The following is a 22,461-nucleotide window of genomic DNA, read 5'->3' on the forward strand; positions in this document are numbered from 1 at the left end:
GCCTCCTGACTCATTTAGGGAGACAGCTAGGTTTTCCCTGTTACCTCTCCTCTGGCATTCAGAACTAGTATTTACAACCTGGGCTCCTGTCGTTGGTGATGGAGGATGCTGTGTGTCCTAGTCTGGTGCCCTCCGTTTGGCCTCTGGCCCTTGCTAGATTATGAGCTCTAAAGCAGAACTGTGACCTTTGAATTCCTGAGGCCAGTTTGTATAGAAGGACAGAGGAGGTATGGACAGAGCCTGGTGGCTCAGGATGCTGACCCTCTGGTATATCACTTTACCTGCCCACCCCCACCCCCATCCCCCCACTGCCCATCCCTCAGGACAGATATGCTCCACACTCCATTCATCTGGCACTCCCAAAGGCTTTATCTACTTAGCTGCCAAGGAAAGTACTGGGCAACAGCCATGAATGGCTTCCAGAAAGCCCAGCTGTAACTGCACATATACTAGGGGTGTCCAAATGTCCCTCCTCATCTTCCATGTTCCTTGTCAGTGTCCCAAAGGGCCATTGCCTCTCAGCCCAGGATTCAGAGGTTCAGGGCAGGCCTGGCAGTGCTGAGGCTGCTGACAGTAGTCTCACAAGGCTTATTTCTGAGGCCGACTGAGTCTCCGGAGTTTCTTGAGTTCACTGAGCAGCTCAGATATAAAAGGCTGAGAGAGAAACAGGGGTGAGTGAGATCAAGGCATGGGGTCACACCCACCCACCACACTGCCCTCCCTAATCTCCCCCCGACCCCATGTTTCTGGAGCTGGAGAAGAGGGGAAGAACCTAGAGCCAAGCCTTCCTCTCAAATATTCCTTTCCATTAGCTGCCTCCCCCCAGGCCCTTCTTACCCCCAGAGCAGCAGGGCATCCCTTACCTCTGTAGGGCGGGGACAGTTTTGGAGAACAGCCTGGGTGGAAGAGAGCAAAGAGTGGGTTCCTGAGCCAAAGCAGTCTCCCACAAGCCTCTATGCAGCCTCTATGCAACCTCCCAGGAGTCCTCCCTTCTGAATTGGTTCTCCCCATGCCACTCAGGGAGGCAAAACTTGGGTTCCTGGGTTCCTCCCACTCTAAGCCCAGCCCTACATTCTACCTCCAAGTGAGTCTTCTGTTCCTCTGTGGATAGTTCCATGAGAGCCTCCAGGTCGATCTCAGGCTCAGGAGTTGGTTGATCCTGTTTGGGAATCACATGGGGCTCAGAGAGGCCTTGCCAGCTGGTGCTGGAGTAAAAGTCACTGTCAGGGGCTCCCCCATTTCCTACCCTGCTTCTCATGTTCAGTCCATCTCCTCATCCTCCTCAAACCACCTGTTCATTCTTCCATTTAACACTTAGGACCTACTATCTCCTATCTGAAACAAGGCTAGAGTTCTTTAAAAAGAGTGTTTAATTTCAAAAGTTATGCATATTGTAGGTAAAGATATAAAATAGTACAGCTGTTTTGGAAAACAGTCTGGCAGTTCTTTAAAATGTTAAATATAGAGTTCTCATCTGGGACCTGGGTGGCTCAGTGATTGAGCATCTGCCTTTGGCCCAGGTTGTGATCCCAGGGTCCTGGGATTGAGTCCCACATCAGGCTCCCCACATGGAGCCTGCTTTTCCCTCTGCCTATGTCTCTGCTCCTCTCTGTGTGTCTCTCATGAATAAATAAATAAAATCTTAAAAAAAAAAAAGTTCTCATCTGCCCCAGCAATCCCACTCCTAGGTCTACTCTCAAGAGAAATGGAAACACAAACCTTTGCACATGAATGCCCATAGCATTATTCACAACAGCCAAAAGGTGAAAACAACACATATCTCCATCAACTGATAAATGGATAAATAAAATATAATGTAGCCATACAATATTACTCAGCAATAAAAGGAACAAAGCATTGACTCATGCTACAACATGGATGTACCTTGAAAACATTGTTAGTGAAAGAAGCCAGTTACAAAAGGCCACATATTACATGATTCAATTTGTATGAAATGTCCAGAATAGGTAAATCCATGGAGACACAAAGTACATTCGTGGTTGCCTAGGGCTGGGAGTGGTAGTGGTAAGGAATGAGGTGTGACTGCTAATTGGTACAGGATTTTTTCTGCAGTGATAAAATGTCTGAAAATTAAGTTATGGTTGTATAATCCCAAAGATACTTAAAACTTTAGGAAGTGTGCATTGTAAGTGGGTGAAATTGTATGGCATTGTGAATCATCTCAATAAGGCTATCTTCAAAAGTTATTATAGTCAGTGAAATAATTGAAACAATAGAATTTATAATTAAAAATGAAAGGAGCTCAGGAAAATGAGAAGACTCCCACAGACTGGGAGAAAATATTTGCAAAGGATGTATCTGATAAAGGACTATTGTCCAAAATAGACAAGTCTTGAAATTCAACAATAAAAAAGAAACAACCCAATAAAAAAAATGGGCCAAAGATCTGAGCAGATCTCTCACCAAAGAAGATATGCAGATGGCAAATAGCATAAGAGATGTTAAACGTCATATGTGATTAGGAAATTGCAAATTAAGACAACAATGAGATACACCACATACCTATTAGATTGGCAAAAAATCCAAATCCGAATGCTGGTGAGGATGTGGAACAGCAGGAACCTTCATTCATTGCTGGTGAGAATGTCAAATAGTATAGCCACTTTGGAAGCATTTTGGCTGTTTCTTACAGAACTAAACACACTTATACTATATGATCCAGTGATCAAGATCCTTAATATTTACCCAAGTGAATTTGAAACATAACCACACAAAAACCTGCATAAAAATGTTTATACCAGCTTTATTCGTAATTACCAAAACTTGGAAGCAATCAATCTGTCCTTCAATAGGTAAATGGATAAATCAACTGTGGCACATCCAGACAATAGAGTATTACTCAGCACTAAAAGAAATGAGCTGTTAAGCCATGAAAAGATCTAAATGAACTGTAAACACCTAGAATAAGTGAAAGAAGCCAATCTGAAATTGGCCATACATTCTGTATGATTCCAACTATACCACATTCTGTCTGCAAAACCATGAAGACAGTAAAAAGATCAGTGGGATTAACAGGGAAAGTGGGATGAATAGGTGGAGCACAGAAGATGTTTAGGGCAGAGAAAATACTCTGTACAATACTATCATGGTAGATACATGTCATTACACATTTGTCCAAACCATTTGTCCAACACCAAGAGTGAACCAAAAGCAAACTATGAACTTTGGGAGCTAATGATGGATCAGTGTAGGTTCACTGATTGTAAAAGGGTACTGCTCTAGTGGGGGATGTTGATAGCAGGGGAGGCTGTGCACATGTGTGTGGGGGGAAGGGAACATGGGAAGAACTCTACTTTCTGCTCAGTCTTCCTGTGAACCTAAACTGCTCTAAAAATTAAGTCTATTAAAAAGGTGAATTCAAAGGTGTCAATTCAGGGATCCCTGGGTGGCGCAGCGGTTTGGCGCCTGCCTTTGGCCCAGGGCGCGATCCTGGAGACCCGGGATCGAGTCCCACGTCGGGCTCCCGGTGCATGGAGCCTGCTTCTCCCTCTGCCTCTGTCTCTGCCTCTCTCTCTGTGTGTGACTATCATAAATAATAAATAAAAATTAAAAAAAAATAAAAACAAAGGTGTCAATTCAATTCACCAAGTTTTAATTAACTTAGTGGTTTACTGCTTCATCAAGGACTTTCTTAAGTGAAAGTGGCATGGTGGTAATGACTTGTGTTAGGAGTTAGTTGGACAATTAGGTAGTCAGGGCCAGGATCCCCAACAAGAAAACAGCTGTCTTAGCTGGGATAGCTAAGACAAAACTGCACTAGAATTCTGATTTACAGCTTAGATGAGACCACAACAGCATCCCATCTAGCACCCTCTGCAGAAGTGACTTTTGCAAAACTGCCTGAAATGAAACAATTAACCATAAACCTCAACTTGTCACTATCACAAGTTGAGACGGTCTCCAAATGTCAGCCCAGAAGACCATTAACACGTGAACAATAACCTGATAGGTATACAGGTACACGATCAAAGCCCTGATTAGCACACCTTCGGGGACAATCCACAAGGGGCCCACACTCAGGATGCTCATTATAGTTCTGCAGAAGAGCTTATAAAACCCCCTAGATTTGAATGCCAAAATGGCAATCCTCTCGGGTCCCCACTCTCTTTGGAAGCTTTGTACTATTGCTCAATAAACTTTGCCTTCCTGCCCATCACGCTTTGTCTGGCTTACCTCTTCATTTTTCTTTTTTTCCCCCTATTTTTAATTTAATTTAATCTTTTTATAATAAATTTATTTTTTATTGGTGTTCAATTTGCCAACATACAGAATAACACCCAGTGCTCATCCCGTCAAGTGCCCCCCTCAGTGCCCGTCACTCATTCACCCCCACCCCCCGCCCTACTCCCCTTCCACCACCCCTAGTTAGTTTCCCAGAGTTAGGAGTCTTTATGTTCTGTCTCCCTTTCTGATATTTCCCACATATTTCTTCTCCTTTCCCTTTTATTCCCTTTCACTATTATTTATATTCCCCAAATGAATGAGAACATATAATGTTTGTCCTTCTCCGATTGACTTACTTCACTCAGCATAATACCCTCCAGTTCCATCCACGTTGAAGCAAATGGTGGGTATTTGTCATTTCTAATGGCTGAGTGATATTCCCTTGTATACATAAACCACATCTTCTTTATCCACTCATCTTTCGATGGACACCGAGGCTCCTTCCACAGTTTGGCTATTGTGGACATTGCTGCTATAAACATTGGGGTGCAGGTGTCCCAGCGTTTCATTGCTTCTGTATCTTTGGGGCCTCTTCATTTTTCAAAGTGCTCTGACCAAGACCACAGGCACTAAGGGAATAAAAGTTCCTGTAACACTAGTACAGGATGGTGCCACTTTCTTTCTTTCCTTTAAGTTTATTATTTAACTAATCTCTACATCCAGCGTGGGGCTTAAACTCACAACCCCAAGACCTCACATACTCCTCCAACTGAGCCAACCAGGTGCCCCCATTGCCACTTTCTCACTAAGGGCCACCACTGTTTTTGTATTATCAGTGCAAATGTCAACATAGTGAAAAAGACAATTGACATCTCAGTATTATTATTATGAAAATAACTGTAGGCCCTCTGAAAGGGTCTTGGGAACACCAGAGTCACCAGAATATGCTTCAAGAGCTGCTGTCTTGGGACGCCTGGGTGGCTCAGTGGTTGAGCATCTGCCTTTGGCTCAATCATGGGATCCTGCATCCCATGATTGTGGGATCCAGGATCAAGTTCTGCATCGGGTTCCCTATGGAAACCTGCTTCTCCCTCTGTCTTTGTCTCTACCTCTCTCTGTGTGTCTCTCATGAATAAATAAATAAATAAATAAATAAATAAATAAATAAATAAATCTTTTTAAATGAAGATTTTTTTAAACTTCTTTTTTAATTTTTATTTTTTTAAATATTTTTGAAATGTATTTGAGAAAGAGAGAGACAGAGATAGCATGAGCAGAAGGGGAGCAGTGGGAGAAGCAGACTCGCCACTGAGCAGGAAGCTTGATGCAGAGCTTGATCCCAAGACTCAAGGATCATGAATCTGAGCTGTAGCAGACACTTAACAGACTGAGATACCCAGGCACCCTAAATATTTATTTGTTTGTTTCTTTGTTTAGAGCACAAGTGGGGCAGGGAGAGGGAGAGAGAATCTCAAGCAGACTACCTGCTGACCACAGAGCCTGGACACAGGGCCCAATCTCACAACCATAAGATCATTTGACCTGAGCCGAAATCAAGGGTCTGTCACTTAACCAACTGAGCCACCCATGTGCCCCTGGAAATACCATTCATGTGTGAGGAAGGAGTTGGGGAAATATCTGTGTTTATATAGTTTAATGTAACTAATAGTCTTTTCCAGGTTGGATTTTGCTGCTGCTGCTGCTGCTGCTATTCTTCTTTTCCTTCTCCTTCTTCCTTTAAATGCTTGGTAAGTTCTTCTCATACTCATTTGAATAAATATTTGATATTCACCTTTACATTCTCTAGAGGTTTGATAATTTCACTTTTTCCTTTTGGTTATCTAATCCTTTAAAAACTATTTACTCAACAAACATGTGTTCAGTTACTGCTATTAATGTGGTACCATGAACTTGGGAATTTCAGTGAACAAAACAAAGATCCTGTCCTCCAAGAGTCCACATGTTAGAGGCAAGTGGAAGAAACATAATAGAAACAGATACAATAAGTAACAAGTATAATTTGTCTAACGGTTATTTGGAGGAACTTTTCAGACAACGGAAATGTTCCATATCATAATTGGGGTAGCAGTTACACCTGGCAAAGTGCATCCCAATATACACTTCAAATTTTATTTTCTGTCAGTTATATCTCAATAATGTTGGTGTTTTGTTTTGTTTTGTTTTTTAAAAAAAAGGAAAGAAAGGAGTGCCTAAGTGACTCAGTCACTTAAACATCTGCCTGTGGCTCAGGTCATGATCTCAGGGTCCTGGGATGGAGCCCTGAGTCGAATCGGGCTCCCTACTCAGCAGGGAGTCCGCTTCTCCCTCTCTCTCTGCTCCTTCCCCCTGCTCATGCTCTTTCTCTCTCTCATAAATAAATAAATAAATAAATAAATAAATAAATAATCTTAAAGCCTCACCTGTCCTCTCATTCCTCCAACTGCCAACAGGTAATCACTGTTAACAGTTTTGGTTCTTCCATACCTTTTTAAAATAAATAATGCTAGAGTTCTAAGTTAGGTCTTTCACCCTAAGCTCTAGACTTTCCTTTTTGCCTCCTTAGTTTCTAGCTCATCTGGTTCAGTTTTCATTCTTTTAATGGAGTACATGCTATACACCAAGTGTTGTGATAAGTGCTAGGGCCATAACAGCAAGACAGACAGACATAATTTTGCCCTTGCAAAGCTTATTGTCTCCTGAAGGATACAGACAAATGAAATGGCCGTTATGACACAGAATGATAAGCACTCTGATAAGATATTTTGAGAACACATGGAAAGGGAACCGAACCAAACCTGGGGTGCAGGAAGGCTTCCTGGAGGAAATGACATCTAATCTGAGACCTGAAGGCTAAGTAAGAGTTAACCAGATATTTATATTTCTGGAAATGATGGAGTAACAGGGTCTGTATTTATTCTCCTACCATAAGGGACTAGAAAACTAAACAAAAATATATTAACAGTCATTAGACAACAGGTGGCTCAGGACTACCTGGGAGAGAAAGGAAACAGAAGAGGTAAACTCTGTAATTGCCCTGAATTTCCTCCTAGAGACAATTTCCAGACCACAGAGCAGAGAGAGTTCCCAAGCAGAGCACAATGGTCTCGCTATATTGATATGACAGACATCAGAGTTCAGGGTTGAGGTGGTTGGAAGTTGTTAGGCACAGTTGTGGAAAGGAGGCAGTCATGAAGAAAGAGACCTCCAGAAATCTGCATAAGGGTTCTGTTGGGTCTTTGCCGAACACAAGATGCACATTCATAGGGTAAAGCTTCACAAGGCCAGGTACTGTGAGGCCCCAAGGGCCCAGAGATGAACAGACCTCACACAGGACTGGGAAGAATATCAAGTTCCCCTCACCCAGAGTGGACAGTCATCGTTTATCATGCAGGAATTCAATAGAGACCTCAGAAGGGCCATACTTTACTGGGGGTTAAATTATTCTCTAGATGAAAGGCTACTCTAGACTCAGCATAACTTAAAAACAAGCTTCAGAAGGATCAAACTGAGCCACAAGTAACTAAACTGCCTATTAGAACAAGGCCCAATGCTTTTTTTTTTTAATTTTTATTTATTTATGATAGTCACAGAGAGAGAGAGAGAGAGAGAGGCAAAGACATAGGCAGAGGGAGAAGCAGGCTCCATGCACTGGGAGCCCGACGTGGGATTCAATCCCGGGTCTCCAGGATCGCGCCCTGGGCCAAAGGCAGGCACTAAAGCCCAAGGATCCCAGGCCCAATGCTTTAAGGAAGAAAAAAAATCCAGTTACCCAGTAAGATAAAATTCATAAAATGTCCAGTATCCAAACAAAAATCACTAGTCATACCAGAATCAGGAAATGTAACCTATAAAGAGAAGAAAAATCAGTTAATAGAAGCAGACCCAGAAATGACAGAGATGGTGGAATCAACAGATGAGGAAAACATGAACACAGTAATGAGAAAAATGAAATATATGGGAAAAAAACAAATGGAGCATCTAGAGATGAAAAATGCAATATGGGGCACCAGGGTGGCTCAGTCGGTTAAGCATCTGCCTTTTGCTCAGAGCATGACCTCAGAGTCCTGTGATCGAGTCCCACATGGGGCTTCCTGCCTGGCAGGGAGTCTGATTCTCCCTCTGCCTCTCTTCTGCTTATATTCTCTCTGCCTCTCTCTCTCTGTCTCTTTCTCAAATAATTAAATAAAATCTTTTTTAAAAATGCAATATATATTTTTAAAAGATTTTATTTTTAAGTAATCTCTATACCCAACGTGGGGCTCGAACTCACAACCCAGAGATCAAGAATCACATGCTCTACTGACTGAGTCAACCAGGCGCCTCAAAAGATACAATATTTTTAATGAAAAATTTACTAGATAAGTTAACAGCATATTTGGATGTTGCCAAAAATAGATCAGTTGAACTTAAAGATACAGTGACAGAAACTAGTCAAAATGAAACACAGAGAGAAAAAAACCTTCACAGGGGGCAGGCAAGGGAGAGGAAGAAGAGAACAGAGCTTTGATGACCTGTGGTATGATATCAAGTGGTCTAACATATGTGCAATTGGAATCTCAGAAGGTGGAGCGGGGGGCTGAATAGTAAAGCTGCATTCTAATTACTAGAATTCTACCTCTAAAATAGTACTAGTTTGAGGGCGCCTGGGTAGCTCAGTGGTTGAGTGTCTGCCTTTGGCTCAGGTCGTGATCCTGGGGTCTTGGGATCAAGTCCCGTGTTGGTCTCCTTGCAGGGAGCCTGCTTCTCCCTCTGCCTGTGTCTCTGCCTTCTTCTCTGTGTCTCTCATGAATAAATAAATAAAACCTCTAAAAAAAAAAACAAAAATAGAAAGTACTAGTCTGGCCCCCCAAAAAACCTTTTCACATCACTTATGATATTATCCACATGTATTTTGAATATAAGGTATGCATATTACTGAGAGATTGCAGCTATAGTCTGAAATTGAGACTATGAGCTGATATCATAAGCCAGATTTTATTTTTTTTATAAACCAGATATTCTTTCCCTGAAGTATTTTTTTGAATTCTCAGAAAATGAGTGGATATATCAAATGACTCCTGCTGAAATGAACAAGTGTAAAATTGTGACTCAATATTTCATATAGCAGTTTCCTGCCAGATGCTGCCTGATTTGACTGCTTTCTAACCTTCACTCTATACTCATTCCCCTTCCTCCTGAACTCTCTGCCTTGAGAACCAGCAGTGGAGCAAGGCTCAGGGAGGAGCTAACAAGTGTCTGTTTCATATGTTCGTTAACCATACTTTTTTAAAGTTGGATGCCTGGGGCAGTCTGGGTGGCTCAGCGGTTTAGCGCCACCTTCAGTCCAGGGCCTGATCCTGGAGACCCGGGATCAAGTCCCACATCAGGCTCCTTGCATGGAGCCTGCTTCTCCCTCTGCCTGTGTCTCTGCCTCTCTCTCTCTCTCTGTGTGTGTCTCTCATGAATAAATAATAAAATATTTTTAAAAATAAAATTGGAAGTCTAATAGATTGTTTCTTAAGATGTCATCACATCAGAAGGGCTACATCAAAATGCCAGCTGCTACCAGGAAAAGATGCTATCATAGAAGCTATAGGAAAGGAATGTTTTCAAAACTCCAGAGTGGTCGACAATATCCTGTACAGTGATTGGTGCCCTTGGCAAAAACTCATTAGTGTTTATATCCTTGCTCAGAGCCAAATCCACACTCCACCTTTGGACAATAGGAATTCTAAGGCCCCAAGTCTGTTTGTTTTGTTGAACCCAGACTTGGTTCCTCTGAAGACCTCAGAGAAGGTTGCATATCCAGTGAGAAGAGGTGGGGCCCTCCAACAAAGTAAGGTTGGATTCCATCAAATCGAACTGAACAAGTATCAATGCATCCCTGCAACCATTGCCGGCACTGCTATCCAAGGTGGGTGTGTTGGGGAGAGCCTGCTGGGTGGAGACAGGCTCTATGAAGGTAAAACTGGGTCAGGCTAAGCCTGGAGACACTGTTGCCTCAATCTCTCCCAAGATGACCAGCCACCTGGGGCTTCCCCCACCACTTGGCTGCTTCCTGCTGAAAAGAGCAGGGATTGGGAGAGGAACTGCTGCCTGGCACCTTTGGACAATTGCCATGGCAACCACAGGCCAGGTATTTTATTTCCGTCATTGCCTGGGAGTGGTCCTCCCACATATCCTGTTTTCCAATGTTATGAGCTCTTTATTATATTGCTCTCCGCCCCCCCGTGTTGATCTTGCAAAACCTGGTGCTTTGCTTAGTGTCTTTCTCTGATGCCTAGAAAGTTTGCTCTGAGGTGTCTGAAATATGAGATTTTGTATGCAAGTGCCCAACAGTCTGAAACTGAAACTGATCCGGAGAGGGAGGGTGCTGGCAGTGGAGGCAGAGCAGAAGCAAGCCAAGAAAGCATGCCTCTCCTGCGCCCAGCTCAAGAGCATCTCCCTACCTACCCTGCACAAGTGAGCCCAGGACACTGCAGAGGACAGGGTCGACACCTGGACCAAACTAACACATGACCCAGTGAGCTTCACAAGACAGTCCGGGCCACATGCATCATTCTTCTCCACCCCCAACAGCAGGGCCACCGACACAGCCCTTACCTGGAAATGTGACAAGCCCCCCCCACTGTCCCCGAAAAGAAAAGATAGGAATGGAGTCAGGAAGGAGGCGAAAGAAGGACCCACGGTATGTAGACAAGGAGGACTCCTGGTCTCTGGCTTGGCACAGTGGTTCTCAGCCAGCCACATGCTAGAATTAACTGTGGAGATTATAAAGAAAGACAAGTGTCTGGGCCCCACCTTAATAGATTTAGTCAGTTGGGGTGCAGTCAGGTCATCAGGCTTTTTCTGAAGTACCTCAGGGGTGGAGACCCACTAAGCTGTTTACCTAAATGCCCAGGTTCCGCAGGCAGAGCCCCAGCTCCCGGTCTCCCGGTTGTGTGACCTTGGGCTCGTTACTCAACATCTCAAGCTTCCATTTCCTCCACGGTAAAACATACCTATCTAAGGGAGTGGGGGGACAGCCGAATGCGTAATGCATGTCAAGGGCTAGGCACTGTGCCTAACACAGAACTAAGTGTTCAGAATGTTATTCTCTCTCTCTCTCTCTCTCTTTTAAAGACTTTATTTATTTATTCATAGACACAGAGAGAGAGAGAGGGGCAGAGACACAGGCAGAGGGAGAAGCAGGCTCCACGCAGGGAGCCCGATGTGGGACTCGATCCCGGGTCTCCAGGATCACGCCCCAGGCTGCAGGCGGCGCCAAACCGCGCCACCGGGGCTGCCCTCTCTCTCTCTTTTTTTAAAGATTTTATTTATTTGAGAGAGAGAGAGAGAGAGAGAGTCACAGAGATACCTAGTTAGAACACGATGAGCAGGGAGGAGAGGGAGAAGCATGTTCCCTGCTGAGCAGGAAGCTCAATGCAGGACTCAATCCCAGGAGGCTGAGATCATGACCTGAGCCCAAGGCAGACACTTACCTGACTGAGCCACCCAGGCTCCCCCCAGAATGTTATTCCCATTGTAGAAACAGCAGTTGTTACTATTCTAGGATCCCGATCTTTAGTCATCTGAGGAAAAAAGTGCCACTTCTCGTGACAAAGGGCAGAGACCCGTCCTTTTCTCAGGGGGAGGTGAGAGGAGTCCGTCAGAGCCAGGGCCAAGGACTCATTCTAGTCCAGAGCTGTCCATTCTGAAGGGAAGGAAATACTCTCTACACATGCTGACAATATGGCAGCCACTTGCCACATGGGACTATCGGCATTTGAAACGTGGCCAGAGTCACCAAGGGACTGAACTAATTGTTTTATTAATTGGAAGGTAAATAGCTACACATGGCTGATAACGATAGTATTTGACAATGTAGCTCTCGACATGTATGTGTGTTGAGGATGAGAGTAAGACATAAAATAAATAAAAATAGCTCTTCTATCTCATTTGAACTTCAAAAAAAAAATCCCACAAAAGAGATGTGACAGGCATTGATAGGTTCATTTTATAGATTAGGAAACTAAGTCTCAGGAATGTTAAAAAGACCTGGCCCAGATTTTTAAGGGCATTAGAGGCAGAGCCCAGACCAGAGGGAGGCAGATTTTGGGACTGCAAATCTATCTTCACCTGTTAGGAGAAGCTTTCTCTCCATGGGAGCATCTCACATTGGCCCTCCAGCTCCTCCTGAGGTCTCCCAGCAGGCTCTGTCCCAGGCACCCTGCCTTCTCCCTTGCTGCCTCACTGTCACTCACCTGGAAGAGCTCCTGAACCTGGGCGTCCACCCATTGCTCCATCTCCAGCCAGCGTTGGAGCTGGCCCCGGTCATATTTCACCGTCAGGCGGCTGGGTCTCCGGGACCTGGGCACTTTGGAGGGGTCGAGATGGGACTTTGACTCTGAGTCTGTGGATGACGTCCTCCTCCTCCCAGAAGTCCACTGGACCTTCTTAATTGGGTTCTCCCCATCAGGGTTGGGAGATGTGCAGGAAGTAGGGCTTGAAGACAGCATGGAAGAAGGGTTGGCGTGAGCAAGGATCTGGGAAACACCACCGGTCAGAGCAAGGGTGCCAAGGAAGTGAGGAGACAGAGAACAGAGGGAGAGGCCAGCAGGGAAGAAAGGAAGGAGGAGGAGCAGAGGGTCAAAGATCAATAGGACTATCTGGCGCTGGGAATGTCAGTTTCTTGGCTCTTTGCTGCCAGTGAGAGGCACTCCTGAGCTGTGCCCTAGCCCTCTTTTTTTGCAGCTACTAGAGCCCAAAGTGATATACACTTCTGATAAGCAAAGGTCAAGAGCCTCCCATGCCTTGGGAGGAAGTAGGGACCCTTGGGTTCTGAGGGGTGCAAGGCTCTGATTGGTGCTCTGGCCAGTTGTGAACAAGACCGGAGTCACACTCGCCTGAGAGCCTGATGGCAGATCTAGTCTAGGACTAGATCCACCTGGGTCAAGAGGAGCTGGAGTCCATAGATCCTGCCGGAGCAGGGTCCTGAGCAGGTAGGAGTTCCTGCTCTGAGGGTGGCACTGATGGGGCCTGAGTGTCACCAGGAATAGTTGGACGAATGGCTATCCTTGGCCCTCATCGGACCCTCTTGTGTCTGGGTGTGTCTGAACGTGAGCTGCCTTATGAATAAGTGAGGGAAGAGGTGCTCCTCTGTCAGCCTGGTCCTGTGCTTGCAAAGGTAGATCAATCAAGCTTGTCTCCCAGGCCCATTCCCTAGAAGCAACTGCTTGGGAAGCCATGTTGATCATCACGTGACTCTCCCCTGACTCTTCTTCCTGATACTGAGGAAACCTGCAGACCTAACTTTTACCCAGGTGACAAGACTACTAGTTCTAAACATATAGTACTTGCATCATAAAGGAAATGTATGTTTGTTTAGTCTTTTATAACAAAAACTGTCTTTTTTTAAAGATTTATTAATTTGGGGGATTCCTGGGTGGCTCAGCAGGTGAGCGCCTGCCTTCATCCTGGAGTCCCGGGATCGAGTCTTGCATCAGGCTCCCTGCATGGAGCCTGCTTCTCCCTCTGCCTGTGTCTCTGCCTCTATCTATGTGTGTGTCTCTCATGGATAAAATAAAATCTTAAAAAAAATTATTAATTTTGAGAGAGTGAGAGAGAATGAGCAGGAGAGGGAGAGGGAGAGAGAACCCCAAGCAGATTCTCCACTGAGTGAGGAGCCTGATGCGGGACTCAATCCCAGGACCCTGAGATCACCACCCAAGCCGAAATCAAGAGTAGGGTACTCGACTGCACCACCCAGGTACCCTGTAACAAAAATTTCTAAACTTTTTAGAAAAGTTACAGAAAAACACTGTCATTTTTAATAAGATGAACAGCTCAGAAGGACAAATGAACAAAAAATGAAAGTTTTTCTCCTCTCCCCAGCTCTACTCCCCAGAAGCAACACCAACAGCTTCTGTTTTAATTCCCCTGTGATCAACATTTATCTCTTTGTGTAGTATCATATATTTGTCACCCCTCCATTCTAAACAGTATCTCTTGTCTCCTCAATAAGAATGGGAAATTAACTTCATCATCCCCTTTTACTTTCTACATTCCAATTTTTGTTAATATATTTCTTTTTAAGTCTTGCAGTAATTAGTTTCCTTTAAAATGTTGAGTTTCTGGGGACCTGGTGGCTTAGTCAGTTAAGCATCTGCTTTCAGCTCAGATCATGATCCCAAGACCCTGAGATCGAGCCCCATATCAGGCTCCCTGCTCAGCGGGGAGCCTGCTTCTCCCGTTCCCTCTGCTTCTACCAGTCCCCCTGCTTATGCTCGCTTGCTCACTCTGTCAAATAAATAAGTAAAATCTTTTAAAAAAATAATAAAATGTTGAGTTTGTTTCCAATGTATTGACCAAAACCATCCTACACTGACTCCTGAAAGAGAGCTTTAGATAATAACTAACAGATGAGTCTTTTGCTTTTTAAGATTTATTTGAGAGAGTATGCACGCTATGAGATCATGACTTGAGCCGAAACCGAGTCAGATGCTTAACTGACTGAGCCACTCAGGTACCTCCAATATGATGAGTCTTTAATGATGAAAAGCTTTGGGGCTCTAAGTTGGAGGAGGTGTTTGAGGGCTGCACAACACGAAAGTAGCCTGAAAAGCTCAGACTTTGGAGGAAGGCTGACAGATCTGAGTTCAAACTCAGCTTTTTGCCCTGCATTGGCTTTATATAACCTTCACATTTCACAACCTCTTTGAGTCCATTTTCTCATCTGCAACAAAGCGTTTTGAGGGGGGTGGAATTAAATGAGTTGATATATATAATATCATATATGTCCAAATACAGAGTCCCTTCTCAGTAGACATCCATTCCCTTCCTTTCTTTGTCTTCTCATTCTCTGCCTTCCTGGTGAAGCTCTGTCTGCCAAAGGCTTGCTGACAGATTTTTCTGCAGTGGTTTCCTTCCTGGGCTTCTTTGGAAGAGGGTAGAAATGAGCGGTGGTAGGGTGGCCTCTAGAATGCAGCCTGTAGACTCAGCTGTTATTTTGATTACCTGTTTTACTCTGTGATGGGCAGGCATTATTATGATAGTTCCCTCCATCTTCTGTTTCCTGTCTTGTGAAGAGTTTGGGAGTCCTTTCAGGAAAAGGAACCAGATCAGAAGACTCAATGGGTTTTGTTCATTCATTACCTCTTTCACTTAATAACAAAGATTTTATGAGTGCCTCTAGTAGGCCAAGCATTATGTTCCATCCTGGGGATTGGTGATCGAAAAGAAACTCTGTTCCTCCCTTCATGGAACTTATAGTCTAGTGTAAAAATAAACAAATGTTAATCAACCAATCAGATAAATGTAAAGCTACAATTGCATTCAGTGATCTGAAAAAAAAAAAAAAAAAAAGGCCAAAGGTACTATAAGAATGTCTACTGAGGATGTGACCTAGCAAGTGGTAAGAGTCTGATTTGAATTCTGAAGGATGAATAGAAGTTAACTAGGCACAGAGACCAGCAGAAGTGAATCTGGCGGAAGTCAGAGCAAATGCAAAGGCCCTGTGGCAGGAGGGAGACACTGAATACAAGGACTAAAAGGTCAATGGGACTAGAACAGAGAGAGGAGGGAGGGAAACACAAGTTCTGAGGCAGAAGGGACAGAGGTATCTACACAGGGTCCTGTGATCCATATTAAGGATAAAATTAGGACAGCCTGGATGGCTCAGTGGTTTAGCGCCACCTTCAGCCCAGGGTGTGATCCTGGAGACCCAGGATTGAGTCCCATGTCTTCTCCCTTTGCCTATGTCTCTGCCAATCTCTCTCTCTCTCTCTTTCTCTCTCTCTCTCTCTGTGTCTCTCATAAATAAATAAATAAATTCTTAAGAAAAAAAAAAGAAATTTGCCCCAAAGTATATTTTATAGAACACTAGTTTCTTGGTCTACCAATAGGTATTGTATAAAAAGAAGAAAAAAATTATCAGGCAGCCCAGGTGACTCAGCGGTTTAGCACTGCTTTCAGCCCGGGGTGTGATCCTGGAGACCCAGATGGAGTCCCACGTCGGGCTCCCTGCATGGAGCCTGCTTCTCCCTCTGCCTGTGTCTCTGCCCCCACCTCTCTCTGTGTGTGTCTCATGAATAAATAAAATCTTTTAAAAAATGATAAAATTAAAAAAATAAAATTCCATTAAGGAATTTTTGTCCCTATCCTAAGAGCATTGGGAGTCACAGCAAAATCTTAAGTAACAGTGATGGGATAGGCTGACATGTTTGGCTTTAAATTTGCAAAAGATCACTCTGCCTGTTAAAGAGAGAATCAGAGGGTGCAAAAAGTCTGAAGGATATCAGTTAGGAGGCCACTACTATGGGGCTTGACTGGGGGAGGTACTAGTGTCGGTAGTGAGAAGGGGACAGTGGAGAGCTACTTAGGGGGTACTATTTAGCAGAACTTGGTGATGGACTGGAGACACAACATCTGCAAACTTCATAGATGCCCACATAGGAACACGGACAAGTTCGCGCATGGAGCTTTTGTGAGCCTGTTTCCTCATCTGTAAACTGGAGGTTGGGGAGATTTTGCAAGAACATGCAGAATGGCTCCCATGAAGCTCAATGGCACACAAATGAGCTATGGCTATTATTTATGTGTAAGGCTCTTTATTAACATTCTTCCATTTCTACATTCATGCACTTCTCACTGACATACGCGCGTCACCATTCATCAGTTAGTTTGCCAAGATAAAGGAATCATGCCCCAAGATAACATGGAAAGAAAAAGCACCAAGACCACAGGGCCATATCAGGTTGGGCAAACAAAGAGGGTGCCAGTCTGGGCAGAGGCGAGGGTGTCTGCCCTGCTCCCCTGGCCTGCCCTAGGTCTCATGGTGGGATAAAATGAGCCTCAGACAGACACCATCAGAACTAGGCTATTCTTAAATGCCTCTTCTCTTATTAAAAATTATTTATAGTGGTGCCTGGCTGGCTTAGTCAGTAGAAGTTGTGACTCTTGATCTTGGGGTCATGAGTTCAAGCCTACATTGGGTGTAGAGATCACTTAAAATTTTTTTTTAAGTTTTTTATTTTTTTTAAAGAATATTTTTTATTTTTATTTATGATAGTCACACACACAGAGAGAGAGAGAGAGAGAGAGAGGCAGAGATATAGGCAGAGGGAGAAGCAGGCTCCATGCACCGGGAGCCCGATGTGGGATTCGATCCCGGGTCTCCAGGATCGCGCCCTGGGCCAAAGGCAGGCGCTAAACCGCTGCGCCACCCAGGGATTCCCCTAAGTTTTTTATTATAAAAGAAAAACAATCATTTTAGAAACACTTCTGAATTTTCTAAAACATTAAAAATTCCCCAAATTCTACCACATAAAAACCACCACTGCTAACTGACATTCTGGCAAATTTCTTTCTAATCTTTTATCTATGCAAATATAACACAGTTGAGAAAATGCTAATATACAATATGTAATTATTTGGGAAACTTTAAATACTATTATTATTATTCAAGAAATAAGTTTATATTTTCATTTTGTATTTTTATTTTTAAAAGATTTTATTTATTTACTATATCACAGCTTTAGTAGGTGGCTTAGCTGGCTCCTCTGGGGCAGGGATTCTCAGAAGGCTGCAAGTCAGGTGCTGGCCATGGATGCTGGTCACAGACATCAGTTCCTTGCCACAAGGACCTCTCTAGAGAACTACTCACCACATGACAGTTAGCTTCCACTAGAACCAGGGCTCTAAGAGGAGGATGGTATGCAAGCAGGATGGAGGTCAGTCTTTTTGTATCCTAATCTAGGAAGTGACATCCCATGACTTTTGCTGTATTCTATTCACCAAAAGCCCTGTCACTGGGCCCAGTCACCCTCAAAGGGAGGGGATTACACAAAGGTGTGATACCAGCAGGTCTGGACCACTGGTAGCCATTTAAAGACCACCTACCACACTGGAATGTTGTGTGAGCATTTCTGACACTAGTAGAGTTCTTTCAAAATGCCTCTTTTAGGTATTATCCAAGAGGACCCATCTTTTTAAAATAAAGATTGAATAAGGATGCCTGGGTGGCTCAGCAGCTGAGCGTCTGCCTTTGGCTCAGGGCATGATCCCAGAGTCCCCAGATCAAGTCCCACATTGGGCTCCCTTTCTGGAGCCTGCTTCTCCCTCTGCCTATGTCTCTGCCTCTCTGTTTGTGTGTCTCTCATGTATAAATAAATAAATAAAATATTTAAAAAAAAAAGATTGAACCAATGATAGTGGCCTCACCTTGAAAAATATTGCATTACTTTCCCCCAAATTCCTTACTAAAAATTTTTGGTTCTGCATTATCAAGAGAATTCATGGGCTTTGACTTAGAACATTAAAACTGAAATTTATTTAGGGGGGGCCTGGGTGGCTCATTCGGTTAAATGTCTGACTCTTGGTTTTGGCTCAGGTAATGAATGATCTCAGGGTCCTGGGATCTGGCTCCACCTCAGGCTCTGTGCTCAGCTGGGAGTCTGCTTGAGAATTCTCTCTCCCTCTGCCCCTCCCCCATTCATGGGCATGTTCTCTGTCACTCTCAAATAAATAAGTATTTTTTAGGGATCCCTGGGTGGCACAGCGGTTTGGCGCCTGCCTTTGGCCCAGGGCACGATCCTGGAGACCCGGGATCGAATCCCACATCAGGTTCCCGGTGCATGGAGCCTGCTTCTCCCTCTGCCTGTGTCTCTGCCTCTCTCTCTCTCTGTGTGACTATCATAAATAAATTTTTAAAAAAAAGTATTTTTTAAAAACCAAACTGAAGTTTATTTATAAAATGTATTGTTTATGATCATTAAATAATTAAACTAATATTTATTCTGTAAATATCCCTCTATCGCAGTTACTATTGCTATATAACAAACCACCCCAAAATGTAAATGTATAACACAAACACCACCACTTATTTACTCATGACTCTGTATCTTGGGCGGGGCTTGGCAGGTGCAGCTGGTCTCTGCCAGGGAGCTCAACTGGGCCTCTGGCTAGAAGATGGCTTCACTCAGCCAGGGTGGCTGTGAGATTAGCTGCATGCCTCTCACTCCCTCCACATCTCCCATCGTCCAGGGGCTGGCTCTCTTTGGGGGGCCTCTCTCTACTGCAAGGTAGTCAAGCTTCTTTATATCACAGCTGGCTCTAAGAGGGAAAAATGCAAGCATATGGTCACAGGGTACCACTTCTGTATGTCCTTTGGTCAAAGGAAAAGAGATTCAAAGGCAAGGGAAGATAGACACCACCTCTTGGTGGGAGGAGCAGTGTACACACACAGGAGGGTGAGGTATGGTCTACCATCTTTGCTGGCCAGCTTTGTAGACAACCCAGCACACCTACTTATAGAAACCATCAGATCACCATCTGGGACAAGGCACTCAGTGTTCCTTTTCTAGCAGTCATGTTAGGGACTGAATATTCTCACCAAAACACCCAATCCTAAGAGCAATGGTTGGTACCAGTGATATGGCAAATAAGAATGAAGCCTGTAGCAGAAACCCAGGCCTACTCTTCCCCAGCCTCACAGAGGAGGGTAAGCCACATGGTCTAACAAAAGAGTTAACACATCCAGACAGTTCCTCTTGGGCTTGCAATAAACAATTAGAAAACCAGGGCGCCTAGGTGGCTCAGTCGGTTAACTGTCTGCCTTCAGCTCAGATCATGATCCCAGGGTCCTGGGATGGAGTCCCACATCCAGCTCCCTGCTCAGCGAGGAGCCTAATTCTTCTTCTCCTTCCTACTTGTGCTTTCTCTCACTATCTCTGCCTCTGTCTCTCTCAAATAAAGATCTTTAAAAAAAAAATTAGGAATCTGGGAATACTTTGCAGGAAGACAGGGCAAAATCATGTAAAGAGCTCAAGACTGGGTAGTCAAGAGACCTGAAGTCTGGAGGTGACCTCTGCCGCACACTCTCTCTGTGTCTCTGAACAAATCAGGGACAAATCTGATCTGGATCCATTCCCAGGGAAGACTGTCAGGACCCAGGAGCTGGCTGGTTGTTTGCAAGGAAAGGCAGGGGGCACAGATAACTCCAAAGTGGCAGGGACAATGAGGCCAGGAGAGAATGTGGAGAGAGGAATGATCTGGGGATAAATATGATTTATGTAGAGGTTGTCATGATATATTTCTGTCTTCATTACAGAAGTCTTCCCTGCTCACTAAACGGAACTTGGAAAGTAATTTAAAAACGAGAAATGATTGAAAGAAAATGTTACCCCATCTTCCCACCATTCAATGTCATCACTTTCACCACTTGGGTGGACTATCCTAGTCTTTTTTCCTCTGTCTCGTGCAGTTATTCTTTTCAATATGTAGGAAGCAGCATAAGGTAGTGGGAAAAGTACGGTTTTTGATGTCAGAGATTGGAATAAAATCCTGGCTCTGTTACCCTTTTCAGGTAACATATATTGGGCACTCATGGTATCAAATGTTTGATCTGTATTAGCTCATTTAAGCCTCATAATAACCTACAAGGCCCCACATCGTGTTCAAGGAAACCAGCACAGAGGGGATAACTTGCCAAAGGCCACACAGACACTAAGTGGCAGATGAGAATTAAACCCAGGAGCCTGAGTCTAAAGGCCACATACTCAACCCCCATCCAGCTTTGCCTCCTGCTCTTCCCTCTGTGACCTGGATGGAGCTAGTAAACTTCTCTGCAAAATGGAAACTATTCTCAGAGTGGTTGTGAGCATAAGCAATCATCTGTGTCAAGTGCATTGGTTAGTATCTTAACTAAGGGTGGTTGCTTGAAACTTGAAAATGAGTTTATGCTTTAGGCAAGTAAAATCTGTGGTGAGGGTGGAAGGTCTGGCTGAAGTCAGAGTTGCAAGGCAGTAAAGCCCAGGGTTTAGGCACTAAAGCAATGGGATTTGCCTGTCTGGACGCCAATCTTACTCTGCCACCTGCCACATTACCTGTCGAAGCCTGTCTGTTCATCTGTATATTGAAGATAAAAATAGAACCTGCTTTCTTGGTTTGAGTATATGGGGCAATGTGTGGGAAGTGCTTAGGAACCTGAGGGTTTGGGCATTGTCAGTGCTTGATAAATATAGGTTTTTGTAATGGTGTGGATGGATATAATGATAAATTTATGGTTGTGTAATGTTAGCATAAGGTAATAGTCTCCTGTGTTAGGATTCTTGTGTGTATAAGGTATTGGGGGAGGCAGAAATCAACTCACAACAAAACCCTTTCTTCTCAGTAACTGCACAATCATTTGCTTCATTCCCAGCATAACATCACTGCCCTATGTCCACCACTGTGCCTGGGGCAGTGGAAGAAAAGCAGAAAATGCAAAGAAGGACAGACCCCAGATTCCACCCCCAACATCCATACTGTAGGCAGCTGGGGGGATGTTGCAGTTCAGCCAGGAAAATGATCAAAGGATTGGCTAGAGGACCTAGTAGGTAAAGCTCCTCTAGATGAGAAATTAGGAAGAACGTTCCACTGGGCGGGGTTTGTTAAGTCATTGTGAAAAGGCGTGGAATCTCTTTTTTGGAAGAGCATTCTTAGGACCAATCTTGCTCTGTAGGAATGGTCTTTAAAAGGAGTTCTTCGCCCACTCTTCAAGGAGCCCTCGGTTCTGTGAAGGTCATTATCTCAACTAATTTGGTGAGCTGGAACCTCTAGCTTCCCAGAAGCAGGTGACCAGCTCCTGGCCAGGAGCACCCTCTTGGTGGGAGAGAAGACGGAACCTGTGTTCCAGGGGAGGAGGCAGCAGAACAGTGAGCTAACAAGGACTCCACTCCGACAGAGAGCCAGAATGTAAGTCTTAGTACAAGATAAAGAAGGACCTCAAACCAAATGGGACTCCTGCAGGTCCATCTGGGAAGCATGGAAGAGGGAATCGCCTGTAGCTCACTCTGGCAGGAAGGAGGGCTTCCCGGAGGTGGCAAGGGCGGTGACGCTGGAGCAGGCGTCCCGGATTCCAGTTCTCAAAGGTGCAGCCCCACAGCTTTGGGGATCTCTTCCCGCCACGAGATGGAAATGATTTCCCGGGGGCTGACGGCGCCGGCGAGATCCTGTGTGTCGGGCTTTCCCCCGTTTCTCCTCCCCCAGCCCTTTCACCAGCGCCTCGGGCCCGGGGCTGGGAATGGGGGCCTCGACCGGAAAGGGAGGCGGGAGGCAGCCGCCCCCGGCGCCCGCCCCCCGAGTGGGCGACTTCGCTGCAGCGTCCCGGCCCGTGCCGCCTCCGGGGATCGGGGATCGGGGATCGGGGATCGGGGATCGGGGCCCGGGGCCCGGGGATCCGGCTGCACTTCTGGGCGCGGGGCCCGCCGCGAGGCTGGACTCGGCGGCGCGGGCGTGGAGCAGCCTGGAGGGACGCCGCCTAGGGCCGGGGCTCGGAGC

At 44.9% G+C, this 22,461-nt stretch overlaps 1 protein-coding gene across 3 annotated transcripts; it reads right to left on the reverse strand.

Annotated features, from left to right (window-relative positions):
• Positions 1-345: 345 nt before the first annotated feature.
• Positions 346-12,870, reverse strand: PPP1R14D (protein phosphatase 1 regulatory inhibitor subunit 14D). 3 transcript variants are annotated; one of them, XM_025473165.3, is made up of 4 exons: positions 12,408-12,786; positions 1,079-1,159; positions 864-896; positions 346-654 (listed from the first exon to the last, which is right to left on the reverse strand). In XM_025473165.3, exons 1-4 carry the CDS (start codon positions 12,660-12,662, stop codon positions 589-591), a joined length of 435 nt encoding a protein of 144 aa, XP_025328950.1. In that variant the 5' UTR covers positions 12,663-12,786; the 3' UTR covers positions 346-588. The 3 variants fall into 3 exon arrangements, with proteins under 3 accessions (XP_025328950.1, XP_048960335.1, XP_035564624.1); XM_049104378.1 differs by lacking the exon at positions 864-896 and having other exon boundaries at positions 12,408-12,787; XM_035708731.2 differs by having other exon boundaries at positions 346-1,159; positions 12,408-12,870.
• Positions 12,871-22,461: the final 9,591 nt, after the last annotated feature.

The sequence above is a fragment of the Canis lupus genome, chromosome 30 (genome assembly GCF_003254725.2).
Source record: "Canis lupus dingo isolate Sandy chromosome 30, ASM325472v2, whole genome shotgun sequence".
In the NCBI taxonomy this organism is placed as follows: Eukaryota; Metazoa; Chordata; class Mammalia; order Carnivora; family Canidae; genus Canis; species Canis lupus.

What these genes read in the sequence shown, in the direction of transcription:
- PPP1R14D (XM_035708731.2), bottom strand. Translation starts at nt 12,662, where the DNA reads ATGCTGTCTTCAAGCCCTACTTCCTGCACATCTCCCAACCCTGATGGG. An exon ending in AGGTTCAGGAGCTCTTCCAG is followed by an intron (nt 1,160 to 12,407) that starts GTGAGTGACAGT and finishes ATTCCCAAACAG; the next exon opens with GATCAACCAACTCCTGAGCC.